The 20,106-nt window shown below is 49.7% G+C and overlaps 2 protein-coding genes across 9 annotated transcripts in view; one reads left to right on the forward strand and one right to left on the reverse strand.

Moving 5' to 3' along the window:
- The first annotated feature begins 50 nt into the window (after positions 1-50).
- Positions 51-9,442, forward strand: ZDHHC16 (zinc finger DHHC-type palmitoyltransferase 16). Of its 4 annotated transcripts, XM_034663078.1 has the most exons (12): positions 51-226; positions 3,577-3,619; positions 3,842-4,089; positions 4,268-4,462; positions 4,606-4,694; positions 5,080-5,108; positions 5,719-5,852; positions 5,986-6,033; positions 6,884-6,969; positions 7,639-7,762; positions 7,969-8,039; positions 8,853-9,442. In XM_034663078.1, the coding sequence occupies exons 3-12, from the start codon at positions 3,847-3,849 to the stop codon at positions 8,965-8,967; spliced, it is 1,134 nt and encodes a 377-aa protein (XP_034518969.1). In that variant the 5' UTR covers positions 51-226; positions 3,577-3,619; positions 3,842-3,846; the 3' UTR covers positions 8,968-9,442. The 4 variants fall into 4 exon arrangements, with proteins under 4 accessions (XP_034518969.1, XP_019652794.1, XP_019652796.1 ...); XM_019797235.2 differs by lacking the exon at positions 3,577-3,619; XM_034663079.1 differs by lacking the exons at positions 51-226; positions 3,577-3,619 and adding an exon at positions 233-397.
- Positions 9,443-9,631: 189 nt separating this feature from the next.
- Positions 9,632-20,106, reverse strand: part of MMS19 (MMS19 homolog, cytosolic iron-sulfur assembly component) — a 32,934-nt gene continuing 22,459 nt past the window's right edge. For 3 of the 5 annotated variants that reach the window (XM_011221996.3, XM_034663075.1, XM_011221998.3), the window contains 22 exons: positions 19,585-19,659; positions 18,908-18,985; positions 18,234-18,372; positions 17,827-17,981; positions 17,497-17,575; positions 17,085-17,210; positions 16,614-16,695; positions 16,209-16,309; positions 15,956-16,105; positions 14,885-15,040; positions 13,960-14,059; positions 13,362-13,464; positions 12,956-13,024; positions 12,612-12,738; positions 11,818-11,918; positions 11,614-11,670; positions 11,291-11,477; positions 10,903-10,985; positions 10,621-10,785; positions 10,480-10,539; positions 10,086-10,186; positions 9,632-10,006 (listed from right to left, as the gene is read on the reverse strand). In XM_011221996.3, the coding sequence (XP_011220298.2) occupies positions 9,979-10,006; positions 10,086-10,186; positions 10,480-10,539; positions 10,621-10,785; positions 10,903-10,985; positions 11,291-11,477; positions 11,614-11,670; positions 11,818-11,918; positions 12,612-12,738; positions 12,956-13,024; positions 13,362-13,464; positions 13,960-14,059; positions 14,885-15,040; positions 15,956-16,105; positions 16,209-16,309; positions 16,614-16,695; positions 17,085-17,210; positions 17,497-17,575; positions 17,827-17,981; positions 18,234-18,372; positions 18,908-18,985; positions 19,585-19,659 (2,322 nt within the window). In that variant the 3' untranslated portion in view covers positions 9,632-9,978. Of the gene's footprint in view, positions 10,007-10,085; positions 10,187-10,479; positions 10,540-10,620; positions 10,786-10,902; positions 10,986-11,290; positions 11,478-11,613; positions 11,671-11,817; positions 11,919-12,611; positions 12,739-12,955; positions 13,025-13,361; positions 13,465-13,959; positions 14,060-14,884; positions 15,041-15,955; positions 16,106-16,208; positions 16,310-16,613; positions 16,696-17,084; positions 17,211-17,496; positions 17,576-17,826; positions 17,982-18,233; positions 18,376-18,907; positions 18,986-19,584; positions 19,660-20,106 lie in introns of those variants that run through there. The other 2 variants (XM_019797233.2, XM_034663076.1) reach the window with 2 other exon arrangements.

A 20,106-nucleotide genomic window follows, 5' to 3' on the forward strand; every position in this document is an offset into this window, starting at 1 on the left:
GTTACCCCGGGACCAGCCCGGGGGCGGGGCTCCGGAACGCCTGCGCGTGCGCCTGTGGTCCAGGATGGGTTGGCGGAGGGTCCCAGGCTGCGGGCTGGTGTTGCGGGTGGCGGGTGATGGTTGGTTGGACTGAGTCGGGCCCGGCCGGGTTGCGGAGCTGGAGGGGGTGGCAGTGAGCGGCGTTGGAGGCTGCGGGGTTCCATTTGGCTGACTGGGGAGGCGGCAGGTAAGAGCGGTGCCGCGGCCTTTGCTCCCCAGTACTGCCCTTTTTTCTAGGGTCGGGCCCTGTTTGGGGCCTTTTCGTGAGCCCGGGTTCCTGTTCTCTCCTTGCCCCGCCCTGCACAAGCCTGGCGGAGTGCACCCTTCAGGCAGCTGTAACGCGCGGAGCTGGAAGGAGGTCAGCCACCCCAACTTGCCCATTTTACAGATTTGGAAACTCAGATCCAGAGACAGGATTTGACTTGTCCAGTGGCTCAAATATTGTTCAAGGTAGAGCCCAAACCGGAACCCAAGTTTTTTTTTTTTACTTGCAGTCCATCGCACTTTGACGACGCCACCTCTTTCAGAAATAAAGCCCTTTCCGGGTTTTTGTGACTGCAGCTTCAGATCTTGCAGTCTTACCCTCTCAAGCGGATCCCACGTCGTGTGGACCATACTTAACTTTTTTCTCTTTGAAGCGTGTTAGCCCGGAAGGGAAGTCTGCACATGAGTAGAATGCTGCTCTTACTGATGACTGACAACTACTGCTTAACACAGCAAACGTCCTGAGAGCAGCATCTTTGTCCATTTGAGATTTGCTACGACCTTCATCTCAGTTTCCCTTGCCTTCTGGTGGCTTTGGAATATGTGCCTCCCAGTGCAAACCCTCCAACCCCCTCCAATCCAGTTTCCCCTTGGAAAACAGATGGTGACTTAGAGCCTTGGAAAGAGGGGAGTGCTGTGTCCTTCAGGCCCCTCTAATCTGGTAGCAGATGTCACTATGGCCTGTGGTTGCTCCTGAGGGATCAGAGTGCTAAAGGCTCTTGCTTGGGGTGATAATGAAGCTCTGCTTTGCTGTTTCCTCCCCTGTGCACTCTAATTCTCCACCCCCAACCACAACACACACACACACACACAATTTTTTGCAATTCTGCTTTAGCTCAATTTCCTGAGAAATGAGAGCTCCGTATGTTCAAGTGTGGTCCCATGGACCACAGTATCTCTTCCCTGACATCCCCATACCCCCTAAGCCCCACTAGCTAAAATGAGTTGCGAGGGAGTTGGCTTCAGACTCTTCACTCAAATCTAGTCTGTAGCTCTGAATCTACAAGCTTTCAGTTTACATGTTTGGGTTGATTTCTGGGTTGGACATGTTTTCTAAAATCCTTTCTAGCTCTTATGTGCTATGATTCTAACAGTGGTTTCTATTTCTCTTTACTGACTGTGAAGAATGATAGCATCAGATACTTTCTTAGCGTTACCACGTTGGCAGGAGTGCACTCGCTATTATTTGTAGCACAGATAGATGTCTGATCAGCCTCACCACTTCTGCATCCTCCATTCTTTCAACAAGCATTCATTGAGCCCTTCTATGAGCCAGGTATCGTGCTAAGCATTTTGTGAACATTTCATTTATACCATAACCAAGTGTATATATAGAACGATAAAGGGTCAGAGCTGGAAGGGACCTTAGCATTTAACCCTACCCTGTCACTGAATGAGAACGCAAGAAGATTGAGTTCCAGCAGGGTTTGGTGATTTGTCCAAGGTCACAGAACTACTTAGGGGTAGAATGGAACCCTAAGTAATCAAGTTATGGGGTAGATGAGAGCAAGTCTAGTCCTTGAGGCAGGCATTTCCTATAGAGCTCAGGAATACCAGAGGTGGTTGAGGACAATCTGAAAGGTGGAGAATCTGAAAAGGAATGTTTCTGGGTTTTTTGTAGACAGAAGAGATAGCATGTAATTCGTATTTATTAACAGATGAGGAATGCATCTTACTTGCAAGCTGTTGCTATAAAGAGTATTTTAGCAAATAGGAAACTCTCCATTAGCCACAGTAAGGGAATGAACAGTGATGTGGACAATCTGAGTCACTTGGATTTGTTGTGGGGTAGAATGTTCATCTCTTACATTTTACTATGGCCATTTACTATTTTGAAAATTCATGCTTCAAGCCAAAACATGGTTCCAAGCAACAGGACTCCAAGTCAAGAGAAAGTAGGAAGGCTGACTTTTTCCTTTCTCTCATTTCTACACTGCTTCTTCAGTCTCTTAGCTTCTAGGAGTGATGGGAACGGCCAGTTTCTTTCTTTTTTTTTTTTTTTAAAGATTTTATTTATTTGACAGAGAGAGACAGCCAGCGAGAGAGGGAACACAAGCAGGGGGAGGTGGGAGAGGAAGAAGCAGGCTCCCAGGGGAGGAGCCTGATGTGGGGCTCGATCCCAGAACGCCGGGATCACGCCCTGAGCCGAAGGCAGACGCTTCAGTTTCTTTATCCTGATGCAGAGTAGGTCCTTACCGAATTGTCTTTCTTCTCTTTGCTGGCCTTGTCTGCTGGATTCCTTTTTGCCTTAGGTCATTACAGGGCTCGTGGAAGGAGGTATTAAAGTGGGTTATTTATTTATTTATTTATTTTTTTGAAAGGCCTCTAGTGATAAGCCTGTGTGCAAGGAGAGTACCTTGCTCCAGTTACTGAACTGAAACCATCACTACAGTAGACCAGCCTCCTCCAGTTTCTCTTGGGTTTTGAGCTGCCTGTTAAATAAGTCAGTGGAGTTGCTGAGGACATAGTAGCCCTAGGGGAAAACCAGATAATTTTTTTTCTGGTAAGGGCTTTAATCTGCAGAATTGATGAGACTAACATTGAAGGAGCCCATGACTTCTGTTCTGGACGTTGCTAGGGCTGCTGACCTCCCATGGCTATTGAGTGAGGGAAGGCTGGTTGGGAGGCTTGGGGCCAACGGCAGCAGCTGCAGAGAAGACTCATGAGTGTCCAGCTAGAGCTGGGCAGGGGAGACTCATCACAGAGGATAGGCTCTGTGGTCTTCATGGGCCACAGCATGGAGGCCCCCCTCCCACTGCCAGGGTCTCCTGCCTGTGGTATTATTCTGCTGTGAATACCTGAAGTTGTCTTGGCTTTTGCATCCTTGGGGGTGGGGCTGGGCCTGGAATTGGAGACAAAGCATCTTATGTCACGCAGGGTAGCTGAGGTGTCCTGACAGGAGATCGGGACTCTCGTGCTACCAGGTTGGGTCTGGTGGCCTGTAACATCAGCCCAGAGGAAGTAGGAAAGATGACTATCTTTTGCAGAGATTCAGCACCAGGGCAGGTCTAGATGTAGGATCCACATGCTATTGCTTATTCCCCCACTCACCATTCCTTGGTGAAGAACAATTGTTAGGAGGTAGGTCGATGGGCTACAGCAGGCAGGATGCCCCCCTGGAATCCTCTGCTAGGATGGCCATGCCCACAGAGGCATGGTGGCAGCTTTGTGCATGTTGGCTGTGGTCCACCCAGTGGTCTGTCTACACAGACAACCCCAAAGACCCTGCCTTGGCTTGGAGCTGCCTGCCTCTCCCTCGGCCCTTTACTCTAGGTGTGCATCATCTTGGATTTGCTGTGCACCCGAGTGGTATAATGTAAGTAGGATTTCTGCAGGCTCAACCTCCAGACCCTACCCCGTGTAATCTGGTTGGGACACTGGCCCCACCCATTCCGCAGAGAAGCGAAGTGACCTTCCTACCTCCCACAGCTGGTGACTGGCCCAGGTGGGCCTCATTCTAGGTCTTTGCCTCCTTCTCCCTGGTGGGATAGGGAGGGACAGGACCCGGCTGGCTCCTCACAATGGTGTGCTCTCCTAGGAGCCATGCGGGGCCAGCGGAGCCTGCTGCTGGGTCCCGCCCGCCTCTGCCTGCGCCTGCTTCTGCTCCTGGGCTACAGGCGCCGCTGCCCACCTCTGCTCCGGGGCCTGGTACAGCGCTGGCGCTATGGCAAGGTCTGCCTGCGCTCCCTGCTCTACAACTCCTTTGGGGGCAGTGACACTGCTGTCGATGCTGCCTTTGAGCCTATCTACTGGCTGGTGGACAACGTGATCCGCTGGTGTGGGGTGGTGAGTGATGCCCAGGGAGCAGGAAAAGGGATGTTTTGGGGTAGCAGAAGGACATGTCTGGTGGACCCACATTGGGTTTGGGACCCACAGCAGCCCCCTACCCCAGGGAAATTCCTGAGTCGTTTCTTGGTGTTGGCAAACTCTCACTGCATCTCCCTGACCTCACTGGTGTTGGCAGGTGTTCGTGGTGTTGGTGATTGTGCTGACCAGCTCTGTCGTGGCCATCGCCTACCTGTGCGTCCTGCCCCTCATCCTCCGAACATACTCAGTGCCACGGCTCTGCTGGCACTTCTTCTACAGCCACTGGAATCTGATCCTTATCGTCTTCCATTACTACCAGGCCATCACCACTCCCCCTGGATACCCACCCCAGGTGGGTCCCCACGGGCATGTGGGAGGGATAGAGCTGCAGGCTGTGGGAGCCAGCCCCAGGAGGGGGGAGGGGGTGCGTCTTGGTATCTTTTGAGGTACAAAACTGTGCTGCCACAGTTGTGATGCTTTTCTCCCTTTGCGCAGGGCAGGAATGATATCGCAACAGTCTCCATCTGTAAGAAGTGCATTTACCCCAAGCCAGCCCGAACACACCACTGCAGCATCTGCAATAGGTGGGTCTTGGCTTTGCTTGCTGTGAACCCCAGCTGTGGCCCTTTTTGCTGAAACCGTAGGGCAAAATTTAGACCTAAAGTTTCAGAAGACGTTTGTGAAGTGCCCGTCATATACCAGGCAGTGTGCCCTTGCATCGTTGACACCTGGTCCTCAGGATGGTCCCCGGGTTAGGCATTGTCACTTGTGGACACTGAGCTTCAGAGATGAGTTCACCTCATCCAAGATCATGTAGCCAGCGCAGCAGGGTTTGAAGCAAGGCCTGGCTATCTTCAAAGTCTGTGCCCTTTCCACCTCAGCAGGATGCTGGGCCTTGTAGGAAAGGATTGGCACTGACCTCTCAAGAACCTTGGCCACCGTAACAGAGCCTGTGTCCCTCCCTCACAGGTGTGTGCTGAAGATGGATCACCACTGTCGTATCCTTTTATGATCTCTTCCGCCTGAGGCCTCTTTCTGTAGCTCCAGAGCCGTGCACTGGGTTAAGGGCCACAGCCAAGGCATCATCCCTCCAAGAGCACTGGGCTCATGAAAAGTTAGTAAAAGAGGAGTGGTGGGGACTGGCCATCTCCAGGGGGCGGTGGGGGAAGCAGGACGTTTACAAGCTCTATGGGACAGATGATCTTGGAGCAGGGCATCTATTACAACAGTTCTTTCTTTTGTAGACTGTCATGCTAACATTTGTGGGATGTTAAGAGATGTTTGGGCTTCATTGTCCACTGGATGTGCCAGATAGAAGCATTGGTCCCCTTCTGCTGACCCATACAGGTGGCTGGTTAACCCCAGCTAAGTTGAATTATTGGCAGATTCATTTTGCTGAAGGATTTCAGTTTTCACAGTTTTCCAGTGGGACTAGTGAAGGCTCTGAAAAGCTTTAACCTCTGGAAACAGTCCCATATTTTCCTGCCTCTGGGAAACAGTTCTTGGTGACTGGAAGCCCTGTGCTTGGATGATGCCATCATGAAGCAGGGATGAACCAGAGAGACCAGAAGCTGTGTTTGATCTTGTCCTTAATCCTTCCCCCACCAGCCTGGCTAAACAACTGCGTGGGCCACTATAACCATCGGTACTTCTTCTCTTTCTGCTTTTTCATGACTTTGGGCTGTGTCTACTGCAGCTACGGAAGTTGGGACCTTTTCCGGGAAGCTTATGCTGCCATCGAGGTGAGCCCATAGTTAGAAGCAGGATAGCTCAGTAGAATTTTGGGGCGTGGAATCTGTCCTAAGGAGTGGGGCTGCTAGCACCCCTATCCTAGAGGCCTGAGAGTATAACCAGCACTGTTTTCCATCCCCTTAGAAAATGAAACAGCTCGACAAGAACAAACTGCAGGCGGTTGCCAACCAGGTGGGCCGTCCCCACCCCACTGCCTCCTGCTGCTCAGGCCAGGGGGTATAGAGTTGCTGAGGCAGCGGGGGCCCACCTGCTAGTGGAGTTGTAGAGGCTGCCCCTCAAGGCTGGATCGGGGTGTTCTGGGAGGCTATCTGCCATGGGCCGACTAAGTGGCCTGGGGTAAACTGAAGTCCCTGGTTTTTGACAGTTTGGGGCTCTCTATCCCATTATCACCTTCTTTGGGCTGAGCGAGGACTCTGCCTTGGTGATGGCCTGAGCAGCAAGGAGTCTGTGTTAGTCTGTGTAATGGGGTTCCAGGGGACAGAGATCAGACTGGGCCAGTCTGGTCACCCTTTGTTCCTGGTCTTTCTGCATCCGTTGTCAGGATCGTCCCTTCTCCCAGGCCTTTTAGGACCCCTTACTCTGAGAGGTCTTGGGCTCACGACTGTACCACTTACCTCTGCCCTTTCAGCCCTTAGCAGAGCTCAGTTCTCCCTGCTTGTGTTTGCATTCTGGGTGTGGGCCTGGCCTCCTCTCTTGAGGATTGCAGCCACATAGTGAGGGAGTTCTCACTGGGAAGTGGAGTGGCTTCCCCTGGAGCCCCATTTGTGTTGTCAAATCTGAAGGCCCAGGGTCGGCTCCTCCTGTGCTTTGCCATCCTGTCCAGACCCGCTCTGCCCAGTGTATGTCCACATGATGATGCTGCTGGGCTTGGCCCACCCATCTGGCTGCCACCCTTGACTCCTCTGTGGCTTAACTCCCTACTTTCTCACCCTGGGCTTTGGTCACTTCCCTGCCTGCAGGTGCTGGGGGCCGTGGTGGAAACCAACAGAGCAAATGAACCACCTTGCTGTTCTTTTTCTAGACGTATCATCAGACCCCACCACCCACCTTCTCCTTCAGAGAAAGGGTGACTCACAAGAGTCTTGTCTACCTCTGGTTCCTGTGCAGGTATGGAACACTCATTTTTGACAGTTTAAGTGGGGGGCAGCTTCAGGAAAACCGTCCTAGTGCCCATGTGTAGACAGAGACCCATCTCTGTCATCTGCCACTGTTCTTAGTGTGACTTAGCTTGGCAAAGAGTCAGTGCTTCATTTTCTTCAGCGTTTTGGGGCAGGGAACACTAAGGATGCTAGGACTGAGTGTAATGTGCCAAGGTAAGCTGAACTCCTACCTCAGGGTAGGGCAGTGCATTTCCAGATGAGAAGAACTGAAGATGAGAGGGTGAAGTGAGTTGCGGTGTGATCACAGCTGGGAATGGGAGAGCTGCAGTCTGAATTGTGTGTTGCCTGTTCTAAAACTGGTGCTTTCACTACCTGCTGCTGTTTCCTAAGCATGGGTATTTTAGGAAATATGGAACATTCTTATTAGCAATGTAGACTTGTTTCCCCACCCTTCTTTCCGCATAATTTATTCTTAGTCCATACTGATGCTTCTTCATTAATGTTTTTTATAGACATAGTGAAGCAACAACTCACCTAGGACGTAGGCTGGGAGATAAGACTTAGGCAGAGAGGTCTCCAGTGGATCGTTATTGCTCAGCTCAGTTTCAGATTCAGACCTACTTGTAGCCTCCCCCTCCCCTAAGCGCCCCACCAATCTTGCCCCCTTTTTTCTTAGTTCCGTAGCACTTGCCTTGGGTGCCCTAACTGTATGGCATGCTGTTCTCATCAGTCGAGGTGAGACTAGTATCGAAAGGCACATCAACAAGAAGGAGAGACGTCGGCTGCAGGCCAAGGGCAGAGTGAGTAGGGCTGAGGGCTTGGGGTGGAGGGTAACTGAACGTGCTGTTCTGAAAACAGAAGCCATGGTCAGGGCCAATAAGGGCAGGTGTCATAAAAGGTCAGAACTTGCCTAGCTGAGCCTTAGCTTAGCCAATTTAGGCTCTAAAATTAGGAGGGGATTCAGTAAAAAGGTGTTTGTAGAAATCTGTGTTTTTCTTGGCTCTAGGTTTTTAGGAATCATTACAACTATGGCTGCTTGGACAACTGGAAGGTATTCCTGGGTGTGGACACAGGAAGGTAAAGTAAAACATCTAGACCAGTGCCATCCAATAGAACTCCTTGTGATAAGGTTTTCTGTACCTATGCTGTGTTAAGACATTAGCCACTAGCCACATATGGTTTCTGAACACTTGAAACGTGGCTAATACACCCATAAATTATATTTTTAAATTAATTTTAACTAATTTAAATAGGCACATGCGGCTAGTGGCTACCATACTGGACCACTGCAGATCTAGACTCCAGGAGTAGAGATCACTGTTTATTTGAGCCAAAGGGGCTTAGGGCCAAAATTGGCAGTGTACATGCATATGAGGCTTACAGATGACCGTAACAGAACCCTGAGAGAGTTGTTGTCAAGAAGGGACCTCTAGGTAGGATATAGTGACCACCAGTCTCCTCCCATTGTATGGCAGTGCCTGGAGTTCAAGTCAGCAACATGTGGGATTGCAGTAATCTACTTGTAACATAAGTCCTAAGACAAAAAAATGAAGCCTGAGCCCAAGAGACAAGGTTAAACCACTTTTCAAATTGCAACTCCCAAGACAGTAATAACCAGGTGACCAGAAGTACCTGCCATCTTCCCTTTCCTGTCCTCATTACATGCTTGCCTGTCCCTGCTTGTAGTGGCCACTTAGAAGTTTAGCTGGAAACCTCTAAAGGCCCTCAAGGCACTGGAGGGCACATTGGACAAATCAGAACTTTTGTTACCTTTGGGATTAATGCTAAGGTAGCTTCAGGATACCTTGAATCCTTGCTGAGGACTGAGGATCAGGAAAGAAGACCAGGAACTCTTGGAACTCAAGACATTCATTCTATCTTCTCTTGTAGGCACTGGCTTACTCGAGTGCTGTTACCTTCCAGTCATCTGCCCCATGGGAATGGAATGAGCTGGGACCCCCCTCCCTGGGTGACTGCTCACTCAGCCTCTGTGATGGCAGTGTGAGCTGGATTGTGTCAGCCACAGTTTGAGCACCACTCTGCTTCCCGCATTGTCTCAAAGGCCTTCAAGGATAGCTTCTTGGAATCCTTGGGCAAAAAGAGTCAATGGGCCTGCCTTAGAGTACCATGCAGGGACAACTCAAGGACCAATCTCCTGGCTACTGCAGAAACAAGGCACGATGTGGAAAAATTCTAGGACTTACATCCCTTTACTCAGCTCAGGCAAACTGAAGTTCCAGCCCCAGACTGGAGATTAGGCAGCTAGCAACCCTGCCAGGTGCTGACCCCAACCTCCTCCAGGTTCCAGCACTGGGGTTGGCTACCACCTCTTCCACTTGCTGTCTGAGAAAACACCTGAACAGTAGAGCAGAGATTCTGGCTTCTCAACAGGGCAAGACACCAGGCCTACTGCTGAGGTCACTGCCACTTCTCACATGCTGCTGAAGGTGAAAAATAAAGGTATTTGATTTTTAAAGATACGTAGCTTCTGTTTGCTTTTACTAGAGGGTGAGGAAGGGAGAAGTCAGGGTCAAGGCCTAGTGAGTATGTGTGGAGTGGGATGCCCCAAAGAATTCTTGTTGAGTCCCTGTTAGTGTTCCTCTAGCTTACGCAGTTCTAGTAAGGTGCCAGAGACATAAGTGGGGAGGGGGAAATATCTGGGAGCCCAATTACCAAAAGAAACCTTTATTCTTCAGTAGATACACACATCCATCATCCTGGTCCTCAAAGCCATATTCATCTGCATTCACCCCTCAGCAGCATATCTCCCTTTTTCTGACAAATAAATGGAGGAGCCCCAAGACTAAGATTGTTCTTCAAACACAAGTGGTCTCACACTCAGTTACTTTACAAAGCCATTAGAAGTCAGGATTCCTATGTTATACAGCCATGCAACAGTGGCCCAGGGAGAGGCAATCAGAGGCCAGTGGTCTCCCTGCCTTGGGCAAGATGGCTTGATAGTTAGTAATTTCAGGTTAGATTGTCTGTCAGAACAGCCTAGGCCAGGACTGAGGGCTCAGCTGCCAGGGCTCCCCAGCAGAAACCTGTAGGCAAAAAGAATGTTGGCAGCATCAGTGATGAGGCTCATTTCAATCCCATCTCACCCATGACCTAGAAACTCACCATTCTCCCCTGGCTGATACTGCCTCCTTGCGCACCAGTCTCTTCTTGTCATCCAGAGGCTTGGCTAAAGCTCGGATCACCTGTGGCTTGTACGGCAGCAGCTGTGGAGTTAGAAGAGCCACAGCCTTGCTCAACCAAAGCAACTGAAAGGGCTGCTTCTCTGACTCTACAAATAATGTTCTTCTTATTCTCCTTTAGTGATTCCAGAGGATGCTCTGTGGCAGGATGGCCATTCTATTACAGTAGTCAGGCAAATCCTTGCCTGTGTATGCCTCACAGTTCGTACCTCAATCACACAGCGGGGTGGCCAGTCCCGCTTGATTAAGGCAAAAAAGTACCTCTCTGGCTCTTCTAAGAAGGGTCCAGGCCAGAGAGGACCATCTCAGGTACTCACCACAGGGGTGGGCAGACGAGTAAGAGCGTGCATACACTGCAGTGCAGCAATCCGGACAGCCTGAAACACAACCATAGTGGGTGAGGGGAGACCCATGAAGGAGAGACATAGGTGCCAAAGAGTTGTGGGGGCTTAACGCACCATGGAAGGGCTAGAACTGAGGTTCAGAAACTTGGAGACGAGGGTGTCCACGTGAAGACTCATGACCTGGGGTGCTTCCAACAGAAGAGGCTGAAGGCAGCTGAGGGTGGAGAGCTGTACTACACAGTCAGAGCAGGACAGGGCCTCCAGCAGCAAGGAAAGCAGCTAAGGGGCCACAGAGAAGGCAGACACGATCACATATGTGATGAGCCTGCTTTTCCTCCACCTCACCATGGCTGGGGACAGTGGCTTAGTCCCCGTTTGAGGCTCTGCAGGGCTTACCGTGGGCAACTCTGGCAAAAGCACAGGCTTAGGCAGCCTATTGAGTACATGAGACAGCCCCTTCAGGTAATTTGGCTTCACATCTGTAAAAACATGGAAAGGCTTAGGGAGAAACTAGTCTCAGACATAGAGCTTGGGAATTCAACTCCAATCTCTGATGAAGCTGGAAAAGGTTGGGAAAAAACCCCCCAAATCCTCAAGCTCAGAACAGGCAAGACAGGCTCATCAAAGGAAAAAAGTGGGACAAGAATTTGGAAATTTAGCCTTTTAGGTACAGATGACACTACAGCTCTAAAGAAGCACTCAGGTCCTAAATTATTTTAGGGAATGTGGCCTGAGCAAAGGAAAGGTCTATATATTTGGGGCCTTTCTTTTAGACCCTTCTCACCTTGGGAAGCAGCATGGAAGCCCTGGACCAAAGCAGGCACGTTATCTGTGAAGAACCGCTGGCGGAACATGATCCGCACCTCGGCATGGCCAGCACGGGTCAGCACATCCGTGCAGTCAGACATGAGCAGAGAGAAGCCATCAGCTGCCGTTGGGCCTAGCTCTGGATCACTCAGGAGGCCCATGAGCTGAAGGGAAGAGGTGTACCAGAAGAGAACAATGAATCTTAAATATGCAAGAGGAGGATGGCAGTTGTTTCTGGGATGATAAACACAAAAGTTCCTGTTCAGGTCCTCAGCTCTCTTGTCTCCAGAACGGACTTACCCGGTGTGTAAGGCAGGAGCTGAGAGGATGATATCTGAGTACTAGGGCCTTTGTTACCTGTAATCAGAAAGAGAGCAGTCAGGGCATGACGCTCAAACCCCAGAACCCCAAGAAGCATGCTGATGGTTGAAGGTCAAATGGAGAAATTTTACTTAACCAGATATAATTGTCTCTATCTAGCCAGAATCCATTCTGGCTCCTTACCCAGAGAAGCAGTGTGAAGGCCTGACTACGACAGGGCCCAGGGCTCAGGCCAGCCTCTACTTTGTCCACAGCTAGCTGCAGGAATTCATCCAGCTGTTGCCCTGAAAATAAGAAACACTAATACAGAGCCTACACGTTTCTCCTTTAACAACAAAGGGTGTAAATCATTTAAATGCAGAGCTCCCTGAGAAGCCTTTGAAAGAGAACAGTATCATTCTGGCTGTGACTGCCCACTCAGCTCTAGGACACTAGCATGAAAGCCTGGTATCTCATAACACAGGGGAACTAGTATTCAGAAAGAGTGGTCTAGGGGCGCCTGGGTGACACAGCAGTTAAGCGTCTGCCTTCGGCTCAGGGCGTGATCCCGGCATTATGGGATCAAGCCCCACATCAGGCTCCTCCGCTGGGAGCCTGCTTCTTCCTCTCCCACTCCCCTTGCTTGCGTTCCCTCTCTCGCTGGCTGTCTCTATCTCTGTCGAACAAATAAATAAAATCTTAAAAAAAAAAAAAAAAGAAAGAGTGGTCTACTTCTAGTAAAAAATGATCTCTAATAGCTCCCTGTAGGGAGTAGGATGACAGACCTAGACAGAGCGCTCTGCTTGAACCCTCTTATCTTCTTATGTCCCGTAATGCTTTGCCCAACTCTGGTCTTGACTCTTGTCCCGAGGGCGGTCCTCGGGAGTCCCTATTATATTATTAGCAGCTCCTTTTTTAAAGAGCACAGGGCTGAACTTCCAAGATTTCATCAGTAATTGATTCCGGGAGGCTCCCAACCCCCAGCCTCATTTCAGTACCTGCAGGGAGCTTGTTGAGGAGTCCTGCAAAGCACTTGGCGGCAGCGGTGGAGGAGGAGGGGCAGCTGGGGCAGCAGCTCAGCTCCACAAGCTCCCGCATGAGTTGGTTCAGCTGAGGGATTTCCACCTACACAAAACCTGACCATGTGATGCACGAAGAAACACTCGTACTCCAAGAGATACCCAGCAGTAAGTGGCAGCAGGGGCCAGGGTGGATGAGGACTAAATTCTCCAGTGAGGAAAACAGAAGATCACTTTAGCCTATGAAGTTTCTGCCCAGAAGTCACTCAGGAGCTGCCTCCCCTTGTCAGGGTTAAACTAGGGTACTCCCCAAATGTACTCACACTTCGAGGTAAGGAGCAGACAAAGGCCATAAGCAGTGCAACCAGCCGCCTCTGCCCTGAGGAGCCATCCTATAACGGAAGAAGAGCTCTAGCAAGCCCCTGTCCTGCCAGCAATAGGCCTGTCTGCTCCCAAACCCATTCCAGATTAGCCTTAAAAATTGGAAGGAAAGAAGTCCCAGGGTTCCTGAGTGGCTCAGTTGGTTAAATGGCTGCCTTCGGCTCAGGTCATGATCCTAGGGTCCTGGGATCGAGCCCCACATCGGGCTCCCTCCTCAGCAGAGTCAGCTTCTCCTTTTCCACGGCTTGTGCTCTCTTGCGCACACACACTCTCTCTCTCAAATAAATAAATGAAGTCTTAAAAAAAAAGTCCCAAGATTCTTTCCCTTCTGATCCACCAGACCCTCACCTGGAATGGCTGGAATCTGCAAGGGAAGCTGTTTTCAGGCAGAAAGGAGATGTCGCCATCCAAGAAAAGAGGCACAATACGGGCAACACTCTGGGCAGCTAAGCTGGGGGTAGAAGACGACGTATCACCGAGGAGCCAGGGTTCTGAAGTACCCTGGGTTCACATTAGAGTCACTGAGTCAATGGGCCAGAACATGATCATTCACACATTCAGCAAGTATTAATTCAGCATATATTATGTGCTAAGAACTGTTCCCATTTTAGGCCCTGGAGATTTAGCAGTGAACCAGATAGATTAAATCCCTGTTCTCCTGGAGCTTACAATCTAGTCAGAGAACTCAACACATATTTCAAAAAAAAAAAAAGCTCCACAGGTGATTCTTAAGGCACATCTGTAGCTAAGAACCATTAGCCCATGCCTCCCGCACCCTCACAGTCCATGGTGCCAAAAAGCCCCTTCCTTTTACTTTGCCAGCAAACAACTCCCTCCACATGTGATTCTGGGTGAAAGGACAGGTCAGAAGGCAGGGATCTGCTGCTTCTTCCCAAGATTGCTATCCTCCTGCCTAGGATCAAGCCACATCAATGATTATACTCACTCAGGGCTCAAGTGGGTAGTGGCAGTGCCAATGACAGACACCATGGCAGCCAAGACCTCATCCTCCAACAATACTTTTCTTGGAACTGAGTGCTCCTTCTCTGAAAAATCAATACACACAGACACGATCACCAGGCCATGACTATGGTTCAGACGATTAGGTCCTGTCATCATCACGACTCCAGTCCCAGTGGCAGCAGTTCTTAACCCGTTCTCTAGCAGTGCCAGAGTACCTAGTAGCCCTGAGCACCAGCACAGCACCAGAAGCAGGACTGGCTAACGTGGGCCACAGAGAGCTCCCGAGAACTTTGTGCTATCCTTAGACTGGGCAATGTGGAAAATAAAGCTAGCTATTACGATCTTAACTTCCAGAAATATTTTAGTTTTTTCCAAAACTTAAAGATCACGCAGATGTATCGTCATGGGTCATTATCATAGCAGCTACACACCTGGAGCCACCACAGGCACATACTAGGTACTATGTTGCAAGGCACCACACATTCTTGTTTAATCCTTAGTAACCACCCTGTGACATAGATATTACTCTTTATCTTCCCCTTGTAAGTGAAGGAACAGAGGTATACATAAGGGTAAATATCTTCACTTAAGTTAACAAGTGGTGGAGGTAAAGATGAAACTCTACCAGGTCAGCTTAACTCCAGAGCCTAATTCTAACTAAACTTATTACATAGCAATTATAGAGAAAAAAGGTGTGCATCCTTCTGAGTGTTGCTAACACCAGTCAGGTTGGCACCCTTTGCTTGAAGTGAAATCTCACTTTGGGGACAAAGGAGTCAAAAGACTCCTCTGCTGGTTCAACATGTAATACCAGCGATGGCCTCAGGGTGGCAGCACTGTTCAACATTAGTGGAGGGCTCAGGTCCAGAGGAGGCAGAGCTAGACAAGTGTGGGGTGCAGAAAGTCACCTGGCATGGAAGCCTGCACAGCCAAGGCAAGCAGGCAAGGTATAGCTGTCTGATGGAAATACCAGCAGCTCTCAGGGTCCCGCTGGCATTTTTCTGCCACCTGCTGGAGGCTCTGACAGATGGCAATAACTTCACTGGTTCCTGCAACCATACTCCCTGTGTGGTGAGAAAATATTCTCTGTAAAGTTTTCTTAAAAGCACTTCCAGGTCTTTCAGATACAGAACATGGGAAGAATAATCAAAGAGGAGTGACTAAAGAGTCAAAGAGTCTCTTATAAAGAGCAAAGTAATTTTCTTCTCTTGGCTGTTCTTTTTCACCTATTCAGATTTTGGAGCAGAACCAGCTCTGTGCCAGCTCTGCAATAGAAGCACTCATACATTTTCCCCTTTAGTTTTCCTAACCACCCGACAAGTAGCATTTCCCCCATTTCAATAAGGAGGATGCGAAGGCTAAATGAAACTACCAGTGGTTTTCTAGGGTCACAGTAAGTGCAAAGTTAGGAGTCAAACCTCGGCCATACTCCGAGTCCGGTGTTCTTTCTACTATGTAATGGCTGCTGGAACACCCACTGGATCTGCCACAAAGGGCTGGGCAGTGCAAAGACGGGAGCTTAGGAAATTAGTGAGGGCCCACGGTGAGCTTGCACAGGTTCACAGTAGCAACCGCTGCTGTCACTTGTGCCTTGGAGCAGTGCTGCGTATGAGTGAGCTGGAGATCCTGCTCAAATTCTGATCAGTAGGGCCTGACACTCTGCATTTCTAACAAGCTCCCAGACAGTGCCCATGCTGCTGGTTGATGGAACACATTTTGAGTTGCACAGCCCTGGTGCTTTTCAATCCTGACTTCACCCTGAAATCACCCAGGCACTCAACAATTCCTGTTGTTCAAGCTCCATCCCTCCTCAGAGACCGACTCAGTTGAACTGAGGCCCAGGCATTGACATTTTTTTAAAGGTTCCCATGTGACTCTTACATATACCAATGGAACCACTGCCTTAGAGACATCAACTCCAAACCTGCCTATAGTTCCCCATTCAGCCCAGCTCCTTGATGATTATTCTTGGTCATTACCTTTGTTCATCTGGAAGAGATGCTGTAGCAGCAGAGGCAGGGTCTCCTTGACAATACTGGGATGTGTTGATACGGCTGACAAGGCTTGCAAACAGCGAAGATGCCGGGAGCATTTGGTGGGCTCATCCCCTTTAGCCAAATCTAACTCCCCTGAAAGCAACCCAGGCGACATGATTTCACTGTGTGATGGCACGCATGAAGGCCCCAAACATCCCTGGGAAGGGGTGAGCCACAGAGGATCAGAGACACACACCTCTGCACAGTTCCTCAGCAAGCTTGGGCACTAGGTGGCTGCTGAAGGCTACGGGGTAGAGTGCGGCCAGGGCTCCTGACGCTTCCAGTGCTGCCACCCTGCTGGGGCACAGGGCAGATGAGCAACAGCTGAGCCTTGGCCCACAGTTCTCTTGCTTAGGCCTCCCATTAGGCAGATTCAGGGGTGTGGGCTCTCAACCTTGCCTTGCTGAAGAGCAGGACTCAAGTACCTACACCACCAAGTTGGACAGGGCTTCTTAATGCCCTCAAAAGAGACAAGTCTGACATCTCCAATCAGTTGGTAGCCAGAGTCAAGCAGAGGGCCCACCTCCCTTAGGGATAGTCAAGGGTCAGAAGCACAGAGCCCTGGAACAGCTTCCTCTATCTCGCTGCTTTTGATTCTCACCAACTCTGGGAGTCCTCCTCCAGGAAGCTCAGTCTGTACAGATGACCCACTGCCAGCTCCAAGTCCCCAGAAGACAGGAGATCTGTGTTAGAAAGAAACACAAACCTCACCTCTCTTCCTCTGTAGCCACCACAACCCTTCCCAAAGTCCTATTAGAAATCCCAAACTGCGGGGCGCCTGAGTGGTGCAGTCAGTTAAGCTGCTGACTTGGTTCAGGTCATCATCTCAGGGTCCTCGGATTGAGCCCTGCGTTGTCCAGCTCACCGCTTAGCAGGATGTCTGCTTGTCTCTCTGCCCTCCCCCCGCTTATGCACGCTCTCTCTTTCAAATGAAATCTTAAGAAAAAAAAAAGAAATCCTAAATCACCCAGAGTTGCAGTGAGAACCAGGGAATTAATGCTGCTCTTTTTTGAAGACAGAAAATCGCAAGGAAGGACCAATACCCTTTCTTTTCTCTTTCTCTTAAGTGTACCTGGCTGGGCACCCAAGACTGCAAGTGTACGGATGCCAACAAGCTGAAGCTGTGTGCTGGGGTCTGTCAGAGCCATGAACACCAGTGAGCACAGCTGGTCCTTGAAGCCATTCAGCGGCCTTTCATCTAGGGACAGACAGAGTCCAGGTTAGAGGGAAGCCCTGACTCAGCAGTGATGTAAAGACAATTTGGGGCAAGATTCAAAGAACTTAATCCATTGGGTGTCCAGGAAGTACACTGGAAAAAAATAAACAGGCCTCATCTGATAACTGTTCTCTTGTGCTACAACCTCAGAACAACAGGACCACTGTTGTTCTAGAGTGCTTCTCTGTAGCCTTCTTTGCCTGCCATCCTTTACAGGAATACAGTGCTCAGCAGCCCCCGGGACACCACACCTGCAAGGTGATCTCACCCTTGTCTTCATAGCTCCATTTCTGGTGCAGCTTCAAGAAACCCAGGATCATTTCAAGGATTGTCCGTCGCTGGTTGCTCTGTAATGTTTTAAGGTATATGGGGGTCAAAGAATATTTTAAAGGATTTCATTCCTGCTCCTCTTGAAGCAGGGAGAATTATCCTTTTACATAAGAGCATCAGGAAAAGAGTGAACAAGGGAACCAGTAGCAACTGATGAGAGCAAAACCCAAGATCTACTATCTGGGACAAGCTCAACACTTAGCTCTCTCTGTGAAAGGGATCCTAGCAAGAGGACCCATCCTTTTTTCAAAAGATTCCATTTCCTTACCTGACTGTGCTTGTGGAACTGTTCCAGCAGTAGAGGCAACACGTTGCTGGTAATGTGGTCACAGGCCCGAGCAGATGCACCTGCCGCTGCCTGCAACAGTTTGGCACTAGGCCACACGAGTTTCATGTCTGGTTCACACAGATGGTGCCTGCAGTCTACAGAGGCAGCACATCACAGACCTGGGGAGCAGGCTGAACGTTGCCTGATTCCCCTGCAGTCCACAGAAGTTGGAGATTGAGACCTGGGACAGTTTGCTAGCAGTTACCACTCAAAGTGTTTTCAATTCCAAGTAGGACTTCAGCACCCAAATTACTGAAAATGGAGGGCTACTCATAAAAGGTCACTGGCCTTAAGGAACTTTTTTCTGTTGTGCTCAACCCCCTTTATGGCTGCCACGGCCCCATTACCCTGTAGAATGTTGCTAAGGAAGGAGTCAAGGAGGTCTTCAGCATCAGCTCTCAGCACAGAGCGAGACAAACACGCAGTCAGAGAGTGGAGAGCCGCCAGGCCATCGGCCTCCACCCGCTCACTTGCCGTCTGGAACACCTGTCAGGGAGGGATCCCATGGCTACTGAGGTGAGCCTGCACCAGGCGAGAGCCCACCCATCCACTGCCTATTTCCTTTGGGAGGCAGGCTTTGAGAACTTTTAGGGCAGAGCAATGGAAATTAACCCTTCAAGTGAGTTTCTTCTCAATGGGTGTATTCTCACCAAGTCCTTTTCTCACTAGAATTGATATACGTACTTTTTGAGAAACAGGATACCAACTTGGAGCAGTGGCTGTTGGGATCCCCTTTCCTAAGTCTCTTCCTCTCCCCTCCCCCACCCCCTTATTAAGTATGATGCCAGAGGCACCATGACCTATACTCCTTACCATGGAAGGACAAGAAGTGGGCACTATACAAAAGTGTCTGTGTGCCATCACCAAGCAGCTGACCCTATGTAGGGACTTTTTCCCATCATTCAACTAGAAATATGCCCCCTTACTGGCTTGTAACAGGGAAAAGGACAGGGTGTGTTATTTATCCTCATGCCTGACAACTGGGAGTTAACAGTAGTGAGTTTATCTAATTAATACTCACCTCTCTGCGGATAGAAGCCCAAAGGCTGGGGAGGAAGTCCTTTAGTTCCTTCTGCCCGTACACAGCACAACAAGCATTCTGCCAAGGAAAGTGAAGGTATCAGTTATGTACACAATCAGACTTCCTCAGCATAATGGCACCTGAAGGAGCATGGCTCTCAGCAGAAGAACCAGCAGGATTTCACAAGAATCCTATCAGGTCACAGAAAAATGGGAGCTCATCCTGACTGATGGAAAACAAGCATAAAGAAGGAGCCCTGGGGCACCTGGGTGGCTCAGATGGTTAAGCGTCTGCCTTCAGCTCGGGTCATGATCTCAGGGTCCTGGGATTGAGGCCCACGTCGGGCTCCTGGCTCAGTGGGGAGTGGGCTTCTCCCTCTCCCTCTGACTCTCTCCTCCACTCATTCTCTCTCTCTCTCTCTCTCAAATGAATAAATAAAATCTTAAAAAAAAAAAAAAAAAGGAGCCCTGGTCAGTCTTTCTTCAGCTGCCACTCAGTTACTATCGGGACCAGACAATATGTAGCTGGGAGGGTTTTGGGTCAACATATAGGCCCAGATTCTGGGTATCCCTCTCATGAGGGCCACTGAACTATTCCCTGACTCTGAGTCCATACTCCTTTAGTATCTCTAAATTGTCTAAAGGCAGCTGGACCCTGGAAAAAGAGAAATCGCTCACCAGAGTCTGCAGAGAATCCAGCTTGGCACTCAGAATCTCAGAATCCACTTTCTCAATCAGCAGGGGCAGCAGGAACTGTGGGAGAGAAGGAAGAACTGAAGCCTGAGACGGGTAGTGTCATAGCCACACCAAGGCACCAAGGTCAACTACATCCTTATTACCACCAGTCCCCAGCGTAGAAGCCACATTAAAAAGCTACAAAGAGTTGAGTCAGGAGTTGTGACTGTAAACCAACCTCTCTGCCAAGCTGTGGCCAGATTCCCAGTTAACCTGAAAAATGAGTTAGTTGGCAATACTACAGGATTTTAAAAGATAGCACCATACAAGGATTGAATTATTATTTTAAACAAAGAGATGGTAAAGGTTTCTACTTTGAAGATCTGAAGATACTTGCCACATAAGCCTGAAGACACTTGCAGGATGCCATACGCTAAAAATGTATTCTGAATCTTTCTTTTTCCCCATGCTCTTATTGTCCTTTCTTCAGAGCCTTCTTTGGGCAGAGGCTACATACCTAACCTT

Source organism: Ailuropoda melanoleuca, chromosome 6 (assembly GCF_002007445.2).
Source record: "Ailuropoda melanoleuca isolate Jingjing chromosome 6, ASM200744v2, whole genome shotgun sequence".
In the NCBI taxonomy this organism is placed as follows: domain Eukaryota; kingdom Metazoa; phylum Chordata; class Mammalia; order Carnivora; family Ursidae; genus Ailuropoda; species Ailuropoda melanoleuca.